At 40.9% G+C, this 21,598-nt stretch overlaps 1 protein-coding gene across 1 annotated transcript in view; it reads right to left on the bottom strand.

The window, feature by feature from the left end:
* The window catches only part of tbca (tubulin cofactor a), a 66,662-nt gene that overhangs the window by 23,465 nt on the left and 21,599 nt on the right, over window positions 1-21,598 (bottom strand). Inside the window, exon 2 of the mRNA XM_067982147.1 lies at window positions 7,456-7,561. Within this exon, the coding sequence (XP_067838248.1) occupies window positions 7,456-7,561 (106 nt within the window). The remainder of the gene's footprint in view (window positions 1-7,455; window positions 7,562-21,598) is intronic.

Here is a 21,598-nt window from a genome sequence, read left to right as displayed (position 1 = left end):
TGGAGTTGTCTATCGCCATCTTCCATTGCTTGGCCCATTATCAAAGATGGCTAGTCGACACTGGAACAGTACTTAAGTGTTGGTTTCAAATGCATTTTTTCAGCTTGGGTATGTGGCCTACCATCACCCTGACATTATCACCACCTTTCTCGCCACTAAACTTAATGCCCTCCTTGCTAGCCTCAATCCTCCATAAACTCCAACTTGTCCAAAACTTCACTGCACACATACTGTTCTACAATAACCCCACTTGCTCATCACACCCATCCTTGCTGGCTTACATTTGCTTCCTGTCCCCCAATGAATGTAAAATCCTTGTCCACATCTACAAATCCCTCCATAGCCTCACCCCACTTGACTTTCATCATCCTTACCTCTCCTCCAGTCTCCTGATCCTGACATCCTGTGCATCCTCTTCCCTCTGCTCCACTCTTGGAGGTAATGCCTTCGTATTTCTCTACGCCCCTGTCCCTCCTTTGCCAACCTTGAAAGCCATCTTTTTGGCCAAGCTTTCGGTCATCTCCTAACTCAATTACTCAGAAGCTTGGCATCTGCTCATTTTCTTTCACTGTGGGATGTTTGTCTCTGTTTAAGGACCTATATAAATGCAAATTGTTGTTGATAGATTTAAGTTGAGGAGTAAAGAAGTGTTTGGCATGAATGACGAAACCAAATTTCTTTGAGGTATCTTTAGCAGGAGAGATGTGAGTGTTCCACTTGAGGTCAGATACTGAGGCAGAGAATGTTATTAGATGAAAGAGCAAGGATGCAGCCAGAGGAAGAGGTGATAGGTGCTCATTAAGACTTGTAAGAGAATAGGGGATTGAAAGTAGCAAAATTTTCATTGCTACCATCGAAGGGTATGGAGGACATCAAGATTCAGGAAGTTGATTAATGCACAACAGAAATCAAAACAGTAGTTGGGGTTAGATATTGAGTGCAGGACAACATCAATACAAGAGAGGAACAGAATGGGAGAGAAGACAAAGTTCTAGGAACCCCTAATATAGTGCAAAAACACCCCAGGATGTACCATCAGCTACATCACAGATAGAATAATTTTTAAGGAAACTATTTACAAGAATAGCTTTCCAAGAATGCCATTTGATGGTAAGTTGTTTAGGAATGCAAGTTGCTGATTGGGATAAGAGACAACTAAATATATAAACAACTTGCATTTATATAGCACCTTTAATGTAGCAAAACGTCCCAAAGCCCTTCATAGGAGCATAACCAGACAAAAATTACAAGGGATTTTTAAACAAACAGAAAATGCTAGAAACACTCAGCAGGTCAAGCAGCAGCCGTGGAGAAAGGGGGAAAGTGAGTTAACCCTTTATCAGAACAATCCAGTCCTGGATTTTTAAATGTTCCAGTCTTCTCCAATAATCTGAGATAACTTTTAACAGTTTCAGAAAAATCCTGCATATACCATTGAGTGATTAAAGGACTACTCGAATACCACAAAAAGCCATTTTAAATTATGCCCAAAATGGGATCAATACAACTTTGGTCAATAGAGAACTTTACATTTATATAACCAGTAGTAAATCTAATACAATCCATCATGTGAACGAAAATCCCACCACAGATCCCATCCTTTCCATCGGTCCCATGGCAAACTTTTTTAAAAACAAAGTAACAACTTCTTACATTGATATGGTATGCTTAATATAAAAAGGTTCCAAGGTGCTTCACAAATAGGTACCAAGGAAAATATATGCCGAGATCGGTAAGGGAAGATTAAGAGGGGTAAACAAAAGCTTGATTATTTCAGACTTGCAGCATCTGCAGTATTTTGCTTTTGATTGAAGAGATGGGTTTTGAGGAGGAGACAGAAGCAGAGGGGTTTATGTTGAGAATTCCAGATAGTTAAGCAACAAATGCAAGTGGAACAATTGATGGGAAAACAGTCAACCAAACAAATTATTTTTGTACTGATGGTATGAGTATTGCAAATAAAAGAGGGCCTGGAAGCCAAATCCAGATATATGTGTATATGCTGTTATAACAAGGACAGAAATCTGGTTGCACCCAGGGCAAGACAAGGAGCTAAATATACCAGAACATGGGATTTTTAGAAAGACTGGGAAAATATAGGAGAGCTGCGGAAGAGTGGTGGCAGTTACCAACAAAAGACACCATCAAGGTGGTAGAAAAGGAGGGATCTAAATAAGTGTAATAAGTAAGTGGGTAGAATCATGAAACAGAAAAGGATGAAAAACACTGTTGGGAGTGTTTTACAGCACTCCTAACTGTAATGTCAGTTACAGAGGAATGTATGTATGTCTCAAAAAAGAAAAACATGGTATTTTTTTTATTTGTTCTTGGCATGTGGGCAACAGGGCAAGGCCATATTTATTGCCCATCTCGTTGTCCTGAGAGGTGGCGGTGGATGTTTCCTTGAAACATTGCAGTCCTTATGGTGAAATTGATTTCACAAAGGTGTTAGGTGGGACCGTTCGATTTTCTTCTTATTGAACTTTGCAGCAATTGTTTACAACTGGGTGGTTTGCTAGGGCACTTTAGAAGGCATAAATGTCAACCACATAGTGTGGGACTGGAGTCACATGTAGACTACACTGGCAGCGTGGCTATTTCCCTTCCCTGAAAGACATTAGTGAACTAGTTAGGTTTTTAAGACAATCCAGAAGCTTATTTTTCTGGTGCTAGCCCACAAATTACCAGATTTATTGAACTCAATTGCACAATTTGCCAAGGTGGGATTTAAATTTACCTCTGGGTTACCAATCCAGTACCATATCCTAGCACAAAGAAATCAGGAGGTGGTGGTGGTGAAGGATGATGAACAAAAGATTGTGATTTGAATACCAGATTTTATGACAAAGGTTCCATGTCATAAGTTATCTGCTCAACGTGTCTTTACTAAACTTCGCATATAATGCATTTTTTCACCAAAAAAGAGTTCTTCACTAAGTCACAGCTTGAGTACTGCGCACAGTTCTGGTCACCACATTACAGGAAGGATGTAATTGCACTAGAGAGGGTGCAGAGGAGATTTACGAGGATGTTGCCAGGACTGGAGAATTTTAGCTATGATGACAGATTGGATAGGCTGGGGTTGTTTTCCTTGGAACAGAGGAGGCTGAGGGGTGATTTGATTGAGGTGTACAAAATTATGAGGCACCTAGATAAGAGTGGATAGGAAGGACCTATTTCCCTTAGCGGAGGGGTCAATAACCAGGGGGCATAAATTTGAAGTAATTGGTAGAAGGATTAGAGCGGAAACTAGGAAAAAATTTTTCACAAAAACTGTGGTGGTCTGCAACTCACTGCTTGAGAGGGTGATAGAGGCAGAAACCCTCAACTCATTTAAAAAATACCTGGATGCGCACCTGAAGAGCCGTGACCTGCAGGACTATGGACCAAATGCGGGAAAGTGGGATTAGGCTGGGTGGCTCGTTTCTCAGCCGGCGCAGACACGATGGGCCGAATTGCCTCCTTCTGTGCTGTAAATTTTCTATGATTCTATAATACTTAGTAAACTAACTTTAATAAATGTAGTTATGTACTTTTCCCGATATATTAAGCAGCATAACAGTGTGGAGACAAAAAAAAAAGTCAACAGATATCTCAAATTTAACCACAACAGTTGTTAAGAGCATGCAAAAATTAGAGGAAGTAAATTGGGGTCCCAACAGGCAAGACACAAATTTCCTATTGTTAGCATACTCTTGAAGCCCTTGATCAGCCAGTGATAATCAACAGCACACATAAATAAGAGCAACATTCCACCAACTGTTTGTGAAGTGTCAACACAATACAGGAATGTAGGACAGGAGTAGGCCATTTAGCCCCTTGAGCCTGTTCCGCCAATCAATGAGATCATGACTGATTTGTAACTTAACTCCATACACCTGCCGTAGCCCTATTTCTTAGATTTTTGTTAATCACAGGTATTATCAATCTCAGATTTAAAATTAACAACAGAGCTAACATCAACTGCCATTTGCGAGAAAGTTCCAAACTTCCACCACCCTTTGCATGTAGAAGTGTTTCCTAACTTTACTCCTGGCTCTAATTTTTAAGCTATGTCCCCTAGTTCTAGACTCCCCAACCAGCAGAAATAGTTTCTCTCTATATACCCTATCAGTTCCCCTTAATATCTTGAAAATTTCAATCAAATTACCTCTTAATCTTCTAAATTCCAGGGAATACAATCCTAGTTTGTGCAATCTTTTCTCGTAATTTAACCCTTGGAGTCCAGGCATCATTCTTATAAATCTACACTGCACTCTCTCCAAGGCCAATATATCCTTCCTAAGATGCAGTGCCCATAACTGAACACAGTACTCCAGGTATGGTCTAACCGGGGCTTTGCATAGCTGTAGCATAACTTCTACTCTCTTGTATTCTCTGGATATAAAGGCCAGCATTCCATTAGCCTTTTTGATTATTTTCTGAATCTGTCCATGACATTTTAATGATCTATGTAAATAGACCCCCAAGTCACTTTGGACCTTCACTATTTCAAGCTTTTTACCATTTAGAAAATACTCTGATCTATCCTTTTTAGGTCCAAAGCGGATGACCTCACACTTGCCTGCACTGAAATCCATTTGCTACAGTTTCGCCCATTCACTTAATCTATTAATATCTCTGTAATTTTATGTTTCCATTTAATGCTGCCTATCTTTGTGTCATCAGCAAACTTGAATATGTGGCTCTCTATCCCATCATCTAAGTCATTAATAAATACAGTAAATAGTTGAGGCCCCAACACAGATCCCTGTGGGACACCATTAGTCACATCCTGCCAATTTGAGCACCTGCCCATTATCCTGACTCTGTCTCCTGCCGCTCAGCCAATTTCCTAACCAGGTCAATAATTTCCCCTCAATTCTATGAACTTCAACTTTAGCTAACAGTCTCTGATGAGGGACTTTATCAAATACCTTCTGGAAGTCCATATAAACAACATCCATAGACATTCCCCTGTCCACTACTTTAGTCACCTCTTCAAAAATTTCAATTGGATTCGTCAGCCATGACCTATCCTTTACAAATCCATGCTGACTCTCTCTAAGCAACTGAAAATTTTCATGGAGTTCAGTCATTCTATCCTTAATTATAGACTCCAGTAATTTCCTGACAACAGATGTTAGGCTAACTGGTCTATAATTCCCTAGTTTCCCTCTCTCACCTTTCTTAAATAGTGGTGTGACATGTGCATAGTCATTATGGTTTGATACAGAATGCTGAGCTGCAGTTTGAGCAGCTCTTATGATATTAGAATAAACACCACCTGGCCTAAGCACTACGAACTATTAAGTTGCCACTTGAATCATAATCTTGTAGAGGACTAAGAGCCTGGTCACATCTCTCATGTTGAAAAGGACAGAATTTGGTATGGAGGAGGCCATCCCCATAAAGTCCATTGAATTGCATGGCTTTGCATAGAGTACAAGAACAGAGATAGGTTTGCTCTACAGATTGCAAACAGAGGTACATTATTTCATCACTGGGAAGACACAGGCTTTGTAGTAGAATCGTAGAATCATATGGGTAATCTTTCTTAACAAAATTATTCACTTGGTTGAAGAAAGTATACCATTCCTCCACCTACTGCCCAATTGATTCTAGACCAGTCTACAGTGATAAAGTGCTCGGATTGTCGGCTGTCTTCCAGATGGGGAAGATATCACTAACGGAGGCGTCATAGGAAAGAGAATGTTACTTTTCATGAAATCAACCAGGTCATTAAGAGAGCTGAGGGGACCAAGAACAGCACCCTTGGGATCAGTGCTTATGTGGTGACCATGCAAGTCTTTGTTTTAAACTCTGTGCTCTTCAGAGAGTAATAACTGTGAAATTGCCTTAAATGACAGTGAAACCCTGTTGGAATATTCTGCTTAGGCTTTTTCTTTATGGTCAGATAGGCATTTCTTTTTTATATAAAGGAAGTGCTCCATTCTAGTAGTAAGAAGCAATTTGGGTCCAATTCCTCTCCCTTCGCCCCGAGCTATTAGATAGCTAGACTGGGGCCAAACACAGTCCCCTCAAAAACCATTGCTTATGGGGTGACCAGGTAAGTCTTAGTTTTTTTCAGTATCAAGTTTTAGAAATGTTATCAAAACAGAATTCCTTTTTAGCACTTGTACCCCTTGTTCTGCAACAGTTGTGCCCTACTGGATCACATTACTATTGTGAAAGCAATACCAAAGTGAGCCAGGGATCTGAATCACAGTATTTACACAAGCCTGAAATTAATTCGTTTGCTTCAAAGCTGGTTTTAAAACTGGCATTAGGTATGGAATGGTTTGCTCAGTTCTAATAATCAATAAAAATGATATTTAAAAGAAATACATTTTTATGCTCATCATGGTCAAGGATGCCACTCTGGAGAAAAAGAACTTTTGCATTTTCAGCACCTGTCATCAGCATCAAACACCCCCACTGCAGGCCAATTGTGGGGTGGGAGGAGGGAGATATGCCCTGGTCATTATTTATAGCAATTGTTAACACGCTCTTAATAATATGTTTAGAGTTTCACAATAGTTAGCGAACAGCAGAAATCTCCCCTACAAAGTAAAGCGGGAGCAATACTCTGCTCCAATGTTCCTCAACTTTCAACCTCAGAAGAGCTCCAGCTAGCAGAGCAGTGATTTTTATGGTCTAAGCAATTTGTACCAAATTATTGGAATCTTGTGTAATGGATCTGCATCAACAGAAGTTTGGTTGCAACCATTCAAATTCAATTCATTCAGATTCCAGAGGTGAAGCACATTGTAAAATTTATTTCAAAACGAGAATGGGGGAAAAAAGGTAGCATGTTATGCAAAAAAATCTATGATCAGTATTTTGCACTATATATTGAACCAGGATTGGTTGTCCCATTCAAACTAGAATAGCTAGCAAACTGAAGAAAAGTAATTCACTTTATTAAATTCTAAATAGCTTCATATTTAAGCTTCACCATTGCACAAATTAGAACTAATTCTTATATAAATAAAAACTCTTTTCTAAGATGAATGTGTCAGCATGAACCAGAGAAAACACTGAAATGCTAACAGTTTGAAGCAGATGAAAATAGACGCTTCCAGCTGTTTTTAATATCCATTTCCAACATATTCAGGTTGATATACTTGAAACAACTTACAAAAATGTCTCCAGATACTTAATTATTCTTTAAACTTGGCTATAACTTATGGAGAAATTTGATTACTTTGACAAGGAAACTGGTTACTTCGAACTTATTGAATTCCCGTAACTCCAACAATTCTGAAATTATTTCCATAGCAGCTTTCAAATGTTGGACACTGACCTATAATCGACAATCTAAAAATTGTAACATTTAATTTTTAATTCTAATCTACATACTTTATGATTTTTCATCTATCTGGTATAAAAGACTAGTATTGGCATATGAACATCTTTGGCCTATTATGTTCATTAAGCTGTTTCCGATTACAACATAAAACTAAGCAAACTCACCTGCTTTTTAACCACATATTGATCATTCCCGTCGACTTTCATTTTCTCAACTTTTTCTTCCTGTTGTTTGGCCTCTTTTTCATACATAAGCTTCTCCTTTGCCAGCCTGTGCAAAATAATTATGACAGTCGTCAGATATATAAAATTTAAAACTTTTCATTCCCTAGTGCACAATATGAAAAATTCAAATTGTTTATGATACTCTTTAGTCTATCAATACAAAAAAAAACTGGAGTATAGCTTCATTATTTAGCTCATGGCTTCTCCTCTACGTCAACATTGCATACGAAATACATTTCATAAAGTTTTTTTCTCTGTGTAGAAAAAAGAATTCTGCACAAAGTACAGCAGTTACATATTCTAAAGACAAACCTACCTATTTATTGGTGCTAACAGCACTATTACTCAATACACTTAAATTTGTTTACTTTATGACTGACGTGGAAAAAAAACTAGTCCATCTTTTCCTTAGATTGTCGTTTTTATACAGATGCCATAAATCCAGCCATTTGTAATCCAGCTGCACGCTCATTAGCTGCGATCCGTGGTGCGTTCAGCTCCTTTCTGCTCATTCCACTAATCTCCTGTCTTTACTCCATTTATTTGCCACTTTTGCTGCTGCTCCTCTAGAAAATACAACACTGCCCCTTCTAAGATTAATTGATCATCAATTTAGTCCTAATTTGGATCAAGTCAGGTGGTAAATGGACCACTTTTGCTTGATTGTTAGTGAAATGTGTGCAAGTACATTGATAAATTTTGATTATTTGTCAATTACCACCAAATGAACTAAATCTATTGAATAAATTCCTGCCTGATTGCCATAATAGAGTTTGAAAATATTGCTATTGATAATGATTCCCATTAATAGTTTCTTCCGGCTGCTGTTGCCTGGTTGTCGGCAAGACAACAAAGAATTCATTTTTCATAACATCAGCTGCATGTGCCTGAGCAATCCTTCATTAATCAGTTACATTATGGGGCCGCTCCTCTGTAATGTGTGTTGCTTTGCTCAGAAAGCTTAAAACACTTTGTCATATTTTATGTCAATTACCAGTAATTTTAATATCCTTCCATCAAAGCATCTTGTAATAGTTAGCATATGCTGCAGCAAGAATTTTAAGCTTCTTTGAGATCACTTGTCTTACAGTTATGCTTGTGTTTAGTCATGCTGTCTTAGGAGTGCAAAAAAATAAATAAATGACAAGCTAATGAAAAGCCAACCCATAGTCTTAATTTGTATTTTATAGGCTAAGTCACTTATATGAAGGGTGGAGCTGAGCTTATTTTAAATGAATCTGCCAGTGCGTTTTCCCAAAGTTAATGGAAACGCAGCTCTCTGGAAAATGGAAAAAAGAATTAGACTCGACACACACTCAACTGCTTTAATACTGTATTTTTGAGCCATGTAGCTAGTGCCAGTTCAAATGACAAAACTAAATTACTGTTGTCATTTTATTAAGGGCATCCGCTGCATCTGGCACTAACTCAAATGTGCAAAATTGCAGGAAAACCATGCACAGTACTTTCAATGACCAAACAGGGGAGGGGAAGATGGAGCAGTGCTTCATTTTACTTTGCACTATGACTGCAGGTCCTGCACAAGGTCACACACATATTGGTGGATCTGCACCTAGTATTGTTTCTGAATTATAAATGGTTTAGAAAGTGAACTGCCGCTCAATAAATTCAATTTCAGTGTCTATAGAATATTCTATCATGGACTGAAACTGTTTTTTAATGAAGGCTAAAAATCACCAATAATCTGAGGAGGAATGGGCTAACAGTCACACAATACATAACAACTTGCATTTATATATGCCCTTAATGTAGAAAAACATCCCATGGTGCTACACAGAAGCACAAGGAAAAAAATGGATACTGCGCCAAAGGAGATTTTTTTCTATTAGTTCATGGAATGTTGGTGTCGTTGGCAAGACCAGCATTTATTGCCCATCCCTAATTGCCCTTGAGAAGGTGGTGGTGAGCCGCCTTCTTGAACCACTGCAGTCCGTGTGGTGAAGGTTCTCCCACAGTGCTGTTAGGTAGCCAGTTCCAGGATTTTGACCCAGCGACGATGAAGGGGGGGGCGATATATTTCCAAGTCGGAATGGTGTGTGACTTGGAGGGGAACGTGCAGGTGGTGTTGTTCCCATGTGCCTGCTGCCCTTGTTCTTCTAGGTGGTATGGATCACGGGTTTGGGAGGTGCTATCGAAGAAGCCTTGGCGAGTTGCTGCAGTGCATCTTGTAGATAGTACACACTGCAGCCACTGTGCACCGGTGGTGAAGGGAGTGAATGTTTAGGGTGGTGGATGGGGTGCCAATCAAGCAGGCAGCTTTGTCCTGCAGGGTGTCGAACTTCTTGAGTGGTGTTGGAGCTGCAATCATCCAGGCAAGCGGAGAGTAGTCCATCACACTCCTGACTTGTGCCTTGTAGATGGTGGAAAGACTTTGGGGAGTCAGGAGGTAAGTCACTCCCCGCAGAATACCCAGCCTCTGGCCTGCTCTTGTAGCCGCAGTATTTATATGGCTGGTCCAGTTAAGTTTCTGGTCAATGGTGACCCCCAGGATGTTGTTGGTTGGGGGTTTGGTGATGTTCATGCCCTTGAATGTCAAGGGGAGGTGGTTAGACTCTCTCTTGTTGGAGATGGTCATTGCCTTGCACTTGTCTGGTGCGAATGTTACTTGCCACTTATCAGCCCAAGCCTGGATGTTGTCCAGGTCTTGCTGCATGTGGGCACGGACTGCTTCATTATCTGAGGCGTCGCAAATGGAACTGAATACTGTGCAATCAGCGAACATCTCCATTTCTGACCTTATGATGGAGGGAAGGTCATTAATGAAGCAGCTGAAGATGGTTGGGCCTTGGACACTGCCCTGAGAAACTCCTGCAGCATGTCCTGGGGCTGAGATGATTGGCCTCCAACAACCACTGAAGGCACAGCCACCAATGGTGGAGTAAAGGGAGATGGGGGGCTGCACAACAGGCAGGAGTCAGAGGAATGATGAGTTTGGAGGGTGGGGTGGGTGTGGAAGACTAGAGGTGGTTACAGAGATAGAGAGAGACAAGGCCTCAGAGGGATTTAAAGACAAGGAGAGAATTTTTAATTTGAGACATTAAGAGACCAGGAGCCAATGTAGGTCAGCGAAGACAGGGACAATAGGTGAACTAGCACAGGATAGGATACAGGCAGCAGAGTTTGGATGGTGGAGGATGGGAAGCCAGCCAAAAGAGCATTGGAAGTCAAGTCTGGAGGTGACAAAGGTACGGGTTAGGGTTTCAGCAGCAGATAACCTGAGGTAGGAGCAGATGCTGGTAATAGTACAAAAGGTATACCTAGGTAGTCTTTGTGAAGGGGAGGATATGGGGTCAAAAGCTCAGTTTGGGGTCAAAAAGGACACAGAGGTTCTGAACAGTCTGGTTCAGACCGAGACAGTGGGTGGAGGGGCTGGACTCGGTGGTGAGGGTAAGGAGTTTCTGATGGGGTCCGAAGACGATGACTTCAGTCATCTCAATGTTTAGCTGGAGGAAATTGTGGCTCATCCAAGACAGGTCAGATAAACAGTGTAGTGGAGGAGTAAAGAGAGGGGATGGAAAAGTAAAGCTGGGTGTCATCAGCATACAGGGAGATGAAGAGGAGAAGGGGCCAATGATGGATTCTTGTGGGACTCCTAAGTTAACAATGCAGGAATGGGAGGAGAGAGAAGCCATTGTTAAGGATGCTCTAGCTATGACTGGATGGGTAAGAGCTAGCCAACAGAGGAGATTTGTTGGAGGAGGGATCATCATAGAAATTTATGGTACAGAAGGCGGGCATTCGGCTCATCGTGTCTGTGCCGGCTGAAAAAGAGCTTTCCAGCTCTTGGTCCATAGCCTTGTTGGTTACGGCACTTCAAGTGCACATCCAAGCACCTTTTAAATGCAATGAGGGTTTCTGCCTCTGCCACCCTTTCAGGCAGTGAGTTCCAGACCCCACCACCCTCTGGGTGAAAAAACTTCTCCTCAGCTCCCCTCTAATCTTTCTACCAATTACTTTAAATCTAAGCCCCCTGGTTATTGACCCCTCTGCTAAGGGAAATAGGTCCTTCCTATCCACTCTATCTAGGCACCTCATAATTTTATACTCAATTAAATCTCCCCTCAGCCTCCTCCATTCCAATGAAACAACCCCAGCCAATCCAATTTTTCTTCATAGCTAAAATTCTCCAGCCCTGGCAACATCCTCATCAATTTCCTCTGTACCCTCTCTAGTGCAATCACATCTTTCCTGTAATGTGACGACCAGAACTGTACGCAGTATTCTAGCTGTGGTCTAAGTGTTTTATACCATTCAAGCATAACCTCCCTGTTATTATACTTCGGCTAATAAAGGAAAGCATCCTGTATGCCTTCTTAACCACCTTATCTACCTGCCGTGCTACCTTCAGGGATCTGTGGACATGCACTCCAAGGTCCCTGTGTTCCTCTACACATTTATTGTGTATTCCCTTGCCTCGTTTGCCCTCCCCAAATGCATTACCTCACACTTCTCTGGACTGAATTCCATTTGCCGCCTTCCTGCCCACCTGACATTGATATCTTCCTGCAGTCTACAGCTTTCCTCCTCACTATCAACAACATGGCCAATTTTAGTGTCATCTGCAAACTTCTTAATCATGCCCCCCTACATTTAAGTCTAAATCATTAATATATACCACAAAAAGCAAGGGACCTAGTTCTGAGTCCTGTGGAACCCCACTGGAAACAGCCTACCAGGCACAAAAATACCCATCAACCATTACCCTTTGCTTCCTGCCACTGATCCAATTTTGGATCCAACTTGACACTTTCCCTTAGATCCCACAGGCTTTTACTTTTCTGACCAGTCTGCCTTGCTAAAATTCATGTACACTACATTAAGCGTGCTACTCTCATCAAACTTCCCCGTTACCTCCTCATGATGTGGTCGACTGTGTTGAAGGCTGCAGAGAGATGGAGGAGGAAGAATGCACCACCGTCGTGGTCAAAGAGAATGTAGTTTGTGATTTTGGTTAGGGCTGTTTCAGTGCTGTGGGAGGGAAGAAATCTGATTGGAGGGATGCAAAATAGGTAGTGGTGGGAGAGATGGGTATGGATCTGGGAGGTGGCAACATGTTCCAAGAATTTTGGAGAGGAACAGGAGATTGGAGAAGAGGAGGCATTTGCAAGGACAGAGGAATGGAAGATTTTTTTCTTTTGTGGGGGGGGGGGGGGGGGGGGGGGAGGGAGGTGGCGGCGGAATGGTGGTGGTGGTGATGTTGACAGTTTTGAAAAGGAGGGGAACAGTAACTGAGGAGAGGGAACCATTGGCTACGTCAGCTATCATGGGGCCAGGAAGGAAAGTTGGGCATTGAACAGTTTAGTGAGGAGTAGGAGGCAACATGGACAAGATAATGAGGGGAGATGAGAGAGAAACTAGAGACAGGGGTTCAGGGCTAGGGTATTCGGCTGTTTGTTTTCCAACACATTTCTTTGGCCAATATGTAACTAAGTGAAGGAGATTTCTGTATACGCTTTTGAATTTAGGTACCTGTCGTCACTATTTAATGTTGATATAATGAAACAACTTGTAGTTCCAAAAACACTAAGCCATTGCGCAGTGGTTAATTGTTTTAAAATGTTTATCTATACGTATTAAAACTGGTGTAAAGCTGCAACTTTCAAAAGGTATTGTACCATTCGGGTGTCGCCATGAGAAGGACATTATATGATAGGACCACCCAAGAGAAAATAAGTAACCCAGCAACCCCACATCCTGTAAAGACCCCCGCCCCACCCCAAACAGGTGAGGTAGAAGTCGCATAGCAACAAATTCAACCGCCCTCTCCCGAGGTTAAAAAAAAATTTGCACTGTGACCCTCCCCACACTCTGCTACCCCACTTGAATGTCAAAACCTACTAGCATATTAAAGGGACACCCATTCCCCAAAGCAGCATACCCCTCCCCCTCTCATTCCCACTCCCCCACCCCAACTGAATAGACGTCGATGGCAACCCGCCGCTGACGAAGCTACACAAAGCAAAAATCAATCATAAGAACCTCCCTTATATCGCCCACACCTTCTGCTCCCATCCTCTCACCCCCAACGTCCTCTCCTCCTCCATTCTTCCCTTTTCTTCCTTGTCCCTCTCCCCTCATCTTCCCCCATCCCATTCCCCTTTTTCTTCTGTCAGCCTCGACTCAGTCGTAGCACTGTCACCTCTGAGTCAGAAGGTCGAGGGTTCAAGTCCCACTCCAGAGTTTTGCTGACACTTCAGTGCAGTACTGAGGTGCCATCTAGAAGTTAAACCAAAGTCCCGTCTGCCCTCTCAGGTAGATGTAAAAGATCCTGAGGTAGTATTTGAAGAGCAGCAGGGGCATTTTCCCAATGTCCTGGCCAACATTTATCCCTCACTGCTAAAACACATCATCTGGTCATTATGCTCATTGCTGTTTGTGGGACTGTGCGTTAATTGGCTGCTGAGTTCACCTACATTACAACAGGGACTACAATTTTAAAAGTACTCAACTGGCTGTAAAGCACTTTGGAATCTGAGGACATGAAAGGTGCTATATAAATGACAGTTCTTTTTTGTTATCCCCTCTCCCATCTCACCTCTTCCCGCTCCTCCCTAATTCTCCTATCCTCACCCGCTCCACTCCCTCCTCTTCTCTCCTCTCCATTCCCTCCCAAAACTGCCCTCCTCTCCTATTCCCAGTCCCCCTCCTCTCAAACACTCTGCACTCCTGCTCTTCTCTCTCCCTCTTCCTTCCATCTGCCTCCTCTCCCTTCACCCACCTTGGTTCAGTTATCTTCCTGCCCTCTAACCCTGCGTGACCTGAAAAATCCTTGGTCTTGACTTCCCATGTGCAACACCACTGGACATCTACTAGTTTATACACATGTATGAAGATTCCCAGATTGAGCAAAGCCCAGTTTCAATCCCTGGTCTGTACCATGTTAGCAGTTCTCAGCAAGGCAGTAGCGGTAGCGCTGGAGCACAAAAAAAACTTGGAAGTGTGCATAGACATTGAGAGGTGGAATGTGCTTGACTGCAACATCCCCATGGTCAAAGAGCCTGCTGACTCACACTGTCTAGGCTCACATTTGAAAAACACTTAGTATCAGAGAGCTGCAAAACCCATGAAACCATACTGCAGCGTAGGATTCCAACTTCAGGAAAGTGGAGAAAATGTAAGGTATTTTATCGGGTTTTTTTTTAGGTGGTGGTAGTTGGGATCAAAGAAAGACGTATTCGATTGCAATTACTGATTGGTTGAAATAACCCCATCCTTGAAAGGAGATACAACAATACATAGCAGTCCAAAAGCAGACCCTACACAAAGATTACATTTGCCATGGGTGTGTTTCCAACTGGAATTTTCATCTGTCGCGCTCCTGGATGCTCTTCACAACACAGGAAAATAACTGAAAAGCTAGTCCCAACTGGTCTCAGTGCGGATGCTTTTGGAACAACAGGTATAGCTCCTTTGAGGGTTTCCATTTAATGCATCTCAACCAACCTGAATACTTGAATGCATGTAAATTCCGCACCAACAGTGATCTTCCCTGCGTGGAATACATTACCATGTGAATCACAGAATCTTTCAGCACAGAAGGTGGCTATTTTGCCCGTCGTGCCTGTGCCGGCTCTTTGAAAGAGCTGTCCAATTTAGTCCCACACCCCAGCTTTTCCCCCATGACCCTGCAAATTAGTCCTCCAAGTACATGTCCAACTGCCTTTTGAAAGTTCCTATGAAATCTGTTTCCACCACTCTTTTCAGGTAGTGCATTCCAGATCTTAACAACCCTATGTGTGAAAAAATCTCTCTTCATTTCCCCTCTAGTTCTTTTGCCAATTATATTAAATCTGTGACTCTGGTTAACATCCCATTTGCCAGAGGAAACAGTTTCTCCCTACTTGCTCTATCAAAACCCTGTATCATTTTGAATACCTCTATTATGTCTCCCCTTAACCTTCTCTGCTCTAAGGAGAACAATCCCAGCTTCTCAAATCTCTCCACACAATTGAAGTGCCTCATCCCTGGTATCATCCTGGTAAACCTCCTCTGTACCCTTTCCAAGGCTTTGATATCCTTCCTGAAGTTTGGTGTCCAGAATTGTACACAATGCTCCACTTGAGGCTAAACCAGTGATTTGTAAAGGTTTAGCATGACTTCCTTATTATTGTAGTCAATGCCCCTATTTACAAAGCCAGGTATCTCATACGCTTTCTGAACTGCCTTATCAACTTGCCCTGCCATCTTCAAAGATTTGTGAATGTGCACCAAGTCCCTATGCTCTTACACCCCCCTCAAAATAGTACTATTTAGATTATACTGCCTCTCCATGTTGTTCCTCCCAAAGTGCATCACTTCATACTTATCCACATTAAATTGTATCTGCCATGTGTCTGCTCTTTCCCAAGTCTGTCTATGTTCTCCTGAAGACTGCTACTATCCTGTTCACTATTTACTAAGTAGCCAAGTTTTGTATCATCCGCAAACTTCAAAATTGTACTCCCTATACCCAAGTCCAGGTCATTTATGTACAAGAAAAGCAATGGTCCTAATACCGAGCCCTGGGGGACCCCACTGCATATTTCTTTCCAGTCAGAAAAAATTCTTCAATTCACCACTACTCTCGGCCTACTATCTCGCAGCCAATTACGTACCCAAGTTGCCACTGTCCCTTTAATATCATGTGCTTCTATTTTCCAAATAAGTCTTATGTGGTACCTTATCAAATGCCTTTTGAAAGTCCCTAAATACACCTACTACACTACCTTCATCAACCCCCTCTGTTACTTCAAAGAACTCAATCAGGTTAGATAGACACAATTTGCCTTTAAGAAATCCATGCTGGCCGTCCCTGATTAACCCATGCTTCTCCAAGTGAGAATTAATTTTGCCTTGACAATGGTCTGTAGTAGTTTTCCCATCATTGACTTCAGACTGACTGGCCTGTAGTTACCAAGAGTGTAACATTTGCAATCCTCCAGTCCTTTGGCTCCACTCCCATATCCAAGGAGGATTGAAAAATTGTGGTCAGAGCTTCTGCTATCTGTACCCTAACTTCCTTGAGCAACCTAGGATGCATCCCATCTGGACCGGGTGACTTGCTAACTTTGAGTGCTGTCAACCTATTTAGCACCTCCTTTCTATCTATTTTTATCCTATCCAACATCTTTACTCCCTCCTCCTCTACTGTGACATTAACTTCATCCTCTTCTTTTGCGAAGAAAGATGCAAAGTATTCATTCAGTAGCTCACTCATGCCCTCTGCCTCCACAGAAGATTTCCTTTTTTGTCCCTAATCAGCCCCACCATTCTTTCAACTATCCCTTTACTTTTTGCATGTTTATAAAGATTTTTGGGTTCCCTTTTATGTTACCTCATACTCTCTCTTTGCCCTTCTTATATCCCTTTTCAATTTCCACCTGCACTCTCTGTATTCTGCCTGGTTCGATTGTTCCTTTTTCTGTTTTATTTTAACCTCTGTTTCCTTTGTCATCCAGCGAGCTCTAGCTTTGGATGCCCTATCTTTCCTCCTAATGGAAATGTGCTTGGTTTATACCCGAACTATCTCTGCCTTGAAGGCCTGCCATTGCTCATTTACTGTTTTCCTGGCCAATCTTTGTTTCCAGTCTACCTGTGCTAGGTCCCTTCTCAAATCATTGAAATTGTCTCTTGGGTTGGGTATTTTCAACTTTGATTTTTCTTTGTCCCTTTCTATAACTACTTTAAACCTAATTATATTATGATCACCATTACCCAGATGTTCTCCCACTGAAACACACTCCACTTGCCCTACTTCATTCCTCAGAACTAGATCCAGCACTGCTTCCTTCCTCATTGGGCTAGAAACATACTGATTAAGAAAGTTCTCCTGTACACATTTTAGGAATACTTCACCCTCCTTGTCCTTTACACTGTTTTCCCCCCAGTCTATATTAGGGTAATTGAAGTCCCCTACTATTACTGCTCTATTATTTTTATATTTCTCTGAAATTTGCCTACAGATTTACTCCCATCAACTTCTCACTATTTGGGGGTCTATAGTAAACACCCAGCAATGTAACAGCTCCTTTTCTGTTCCTTAACTCTAACCAAATAGATTCAGTCTTTGAACCGGCTAGTATATCTTTTCTCAGAACCGTAGAACTGTAATAATATCCCTGATCAATACTGCCACCCCCTCTCCTTTCTTGTTTCCTTCTCTATCCCTCCTGAATACATTGTAGTCAGGAATGTTTAGTTCCCATTCATGTCCATGTTTAAGCTAGGTCTCCGTCATAGCCACTATATCATAACCCCATGTGGCAACTTGTGCCTGCAGCTCATCAACCTTATTTGTAACACTCCTCGCATTAACACATCTGCATTCCAATACCATGCTAGTCAGCTTTGCTTTTTTCCCCCATCTAATTCCTGCTCTTTCTACGCTATTCTGTTGCTGTTTGCCCCTCCTAGTTTTCTATGAATATCTTACTCATTAATGCCATCAAACCTTTACTGCTATACTTTCTTTTCTCAATTTGTTTTACCTTCTTGCAATATATTTAATATTCAATTTCCTTTTTGATTTTAAAAAACTGTACAATATCAGACTCATTACTGTACGATGCTTCATAAATTTACATTTGGATAAACCTACCACAGCCTACGTAGACCTGTATAGTTTCTCTGTAAAAACAAGTAACGTGGATGTACATTTCATACAAGCATATTTCCATAAAAGATTTTTCTTTTTAAGGCACAAAATTTAATTTACAGTTTGCGTGTCTTCATAAACTGCAAATAAGGAGACCTTCCCAACAGCTCCACTCACTCAATTAAGAAGTAAATACTAGTCAATCTCCTGTGACATTGCACACGGTGAATCAAGACCAAATGTAATCTTCAGGTGAAGCAGGGTTGGAGGACAACAGGTTATTGGACCAGGATACGCAGATATAATTCAGTCCTCATAATAAGTCATACATTCTGTCCTTATTTTCATATAATACTTTAATTTTATATTATTTGTAGTTGAGTAGCAAAACGGATGGCAATTCTAGCATTAGAATTGGTTGAAGCATCGGGCTTTCTGCAGTACAGGCTGAGGAGCTGGCGGACTCAAAATTGAGACACTACAGCACCACAACTGGCAGGAGGGTGCATTTATAGCATGGCAAGTTTTCATAAGCAGTATCCATTATAAATGGAATGTATATTATAATTAGGAATTATTCCATTATGAATTTTAATGGGAAACATGACAAAAGTGTGTGTAGGTGCAAGATTTTTAATATACTATAGATGAGTCCAAAAAGAAATTAGCTGTTAAACTAACTGAAAATCAATTGTGTACAATATTAAGAACAGGAAATGGCAATCTGGCTTGAATAAGCTTGCCTTTTTACTTGATCTCAATCCCACCTTCCAATCTTCTCAGCATACGTCTTAATTCTCTTTCTCTCTAGAAAGATACCTAGTTGTTTCTTGAATGCAATCACATTTGGTTCAAATGTTTTTAGGGAGGGGGTATTAAAGGGAGAGACAAGTGCCAAGGTAATGGACTCTCCCCCTGAAAGAATCACATGAGTTTCTCCCCAAAAGAGGTAAACTTTAAAGTGCAACTTGGAGAATGATTAAATCTAATTATTATTGAAACTAGTATAAAAAAGATCTTGCATTTATATCAAGATATATTAGAAATAAAAATACAATATCTGACCATTTATATATAAAATATACTTTGAGGTTGCTATTTGATCCTATGAAATAACATTGTTGTAGCCAGGGTGCAACTTTTTTTTAAAAACATGTTTACATAGTTTTTCCATAACTCAACAGGATAACAGCAATGAATCCAGTGAAAATAAAACAATTGCCAATTAGAAATGTTCCACATGCCTAACAGACTGAAAAGCCAACTCAAAGAATAGTGCAAAGTGTGTTACTGAGCAACGCAGGTTAATGAGACCATAAAAAAAGCAAACCAAGCAGTGGGGTTCATTTCAAGAGGGACAGAACTGAGAAGCAGAAGTTATGCTAAACTTGTACAGAACGTTGATTAGACCACACTTGGAATACTGCGAATAGTTCTGATCTCCACACCATAAAAAGGATATAGAGGCACTGGGAAGGTGTAAGAAAGATTTACTAGGAAGATACCAGAAATGAGAGGTTATACCTATGATGAAAGATTGAATAGGCTGGGGCTCTTTTCTCTAGAAAATTAGGCTGGATGACTCTTCAATGGCCGGCACAGACGCGGTGGGCCAAATGGTCTCCTTCTGTGCCATAAATTTCTATGATTCCATGAAAAGAGAAGGCTGAGAGTTGACCTAATGGAGGTCTTTAAGATTATGAAAGAGTTTGATAGGGTAGATGTAAAGAAGATGTTTCCACTTGCGGAGGAGACAAGAACTAGGGGCAATAAAAATGAGAGAGTCACTAATAAATCCAATAGGTAATTCAGGAGAAACTTCTTCACTCAAAGAGTGGTAAGAATGTGGAACTCGCTATCACAAGGAGTAGTTGAGGTGACTAGCATAGATGCATTTAAGAGGAAGCTAGATAAACACATGAGGGAGAAGGGAATAGAAGGATATGTTGATAGGGTTAGATGAAGAAGGGTGGGAGAAGGCTCACCTGAAGCATAAACACCGCGCATGGACCTGTTGGGCCAAATGGTCTGTTTCTGTACTGTACATTTGGTAATTTCTGTACTGTACATTCTTTGTAAATTTTTGTAATTGATATTCTTTAACTTGCACAAAAGGCCCTATTAAACCACACTCATGACACATCTTGGGCAATCTCAAGTAAGTGCACTGGTACACCATCTATATGTACTGACCAGTCCATAGATTTACAGAGTATTGACTGTGTTAAATGTATAGCATTGCAACTTAATGAAATGGAGGATTAAAATGACAAACATCAGATGTCTCTTTGCAGTAATTAAAATTATCTGATGTGACAATTATGGTCTATAATAATATTTCTGTTATAACCTTTTCAGAAGTGAAGAAAACAAACCCATTTTCAGGACTCAGAGTTGTGGACAGAGATTTGATACTTGTGCTTTAGAACAAACAAAACAGGTATTGGAGCTAAGGAAACTTCAAACCCATATTAAAATTAATGATGATGTGGAGATGCCGGTGATGGACTGGGGTTGACAATTGTAAACAATTTTACAACACCAAGTTATAGTCCAGCAATTTTATTTTAAATTCACAAGCTTTCGGAGATTTTCTCCTTCCTCAGGCAAATGTTTTGCCTGAGGAAGGAGAAAATCTCCGAAAGCTTGTGAATTTAAAATAAAATTAATGAGGAAGTAATTCAAGAAATAGTGATCAAGTGACACCAAGCTTTGTACACAGAAGGAAAAACTATAGGAAGCAAGTAGTTCCAGAGCGATGCTGGAAAAGAATGAGTTAAGTAGGAGAGTGCAACTGAATCTTGATTTCAACACAGTGGAGAAGTAAGTGTTTGTAGAACAGCATATCTGAAGCTTACAAGGAATGAGAGAGAAAAGTTCAGAGGATCACTAAGCATAGTAGTAGCAATGCAAGTGAAAGATATGTGAGAAAGAAAAAGGAAGAAATAAAGAAAGGAAAAAAGGAGGGAGGTTGAAAAACCAGCCTTTTTTTTTGCATCTTGTCCAGGAATGTGAAAGAGATGCTAAAATAAAGAGATCCTAGAAATGGGTGCAGCATTCAGATCTTGGACAGAGTTGAGGTTTATACAGTTTAAGTATTGTCAAGGGGAAAAATAAAAATTGGGACAAGGAAACGGAACTTCTTGGCACCTGCTTCAACAGATGGATTTGCAAGAGGTAAGTAGAAATGAAAAACAAGAGTAAATAAGGAGAAATTGTTTCCATTGGTGAGTGGGTCAGGAACCAGAGGACACAGATTTAAGATAATTAGCAAAAGAACGAGAGGGGAGATAAAGAGAATGCTTTTTTTTTTGAAAACATGACTAATTGTTGATCTGAAACACACTGCCTGAAAGGGTGGTTGAAGCAGATTCAATTGTAACTTTTAAAAGGGAATGAGATATATACTTGAAAAGGAAAAAATTGCAGAGCAATAGGGAAAGAGCAGGAGAGTGGGATTAATTGTATAGCTCTTTCAAAGAGCCGGCA

Source organism: Heptranchias perlo, chromosome 4, assembly GCF_035084215.1.
Source record: "Heptranchias perlo isolate sHepPer1 chromosome 4, sHepPer1.hap1, whole genome shotgun sequence".
In the NCBI taxonomy this organism is placed as follows: Eukaryota; Metazoa; Chordata; class Chondrichthyes; order Hexanchiformes; family Hexanchidae; genus Heptranchias; species Heptranchias perlo.
This window is presented reverse-complemented; position numbering and strand designations above follow the sequence as displayed.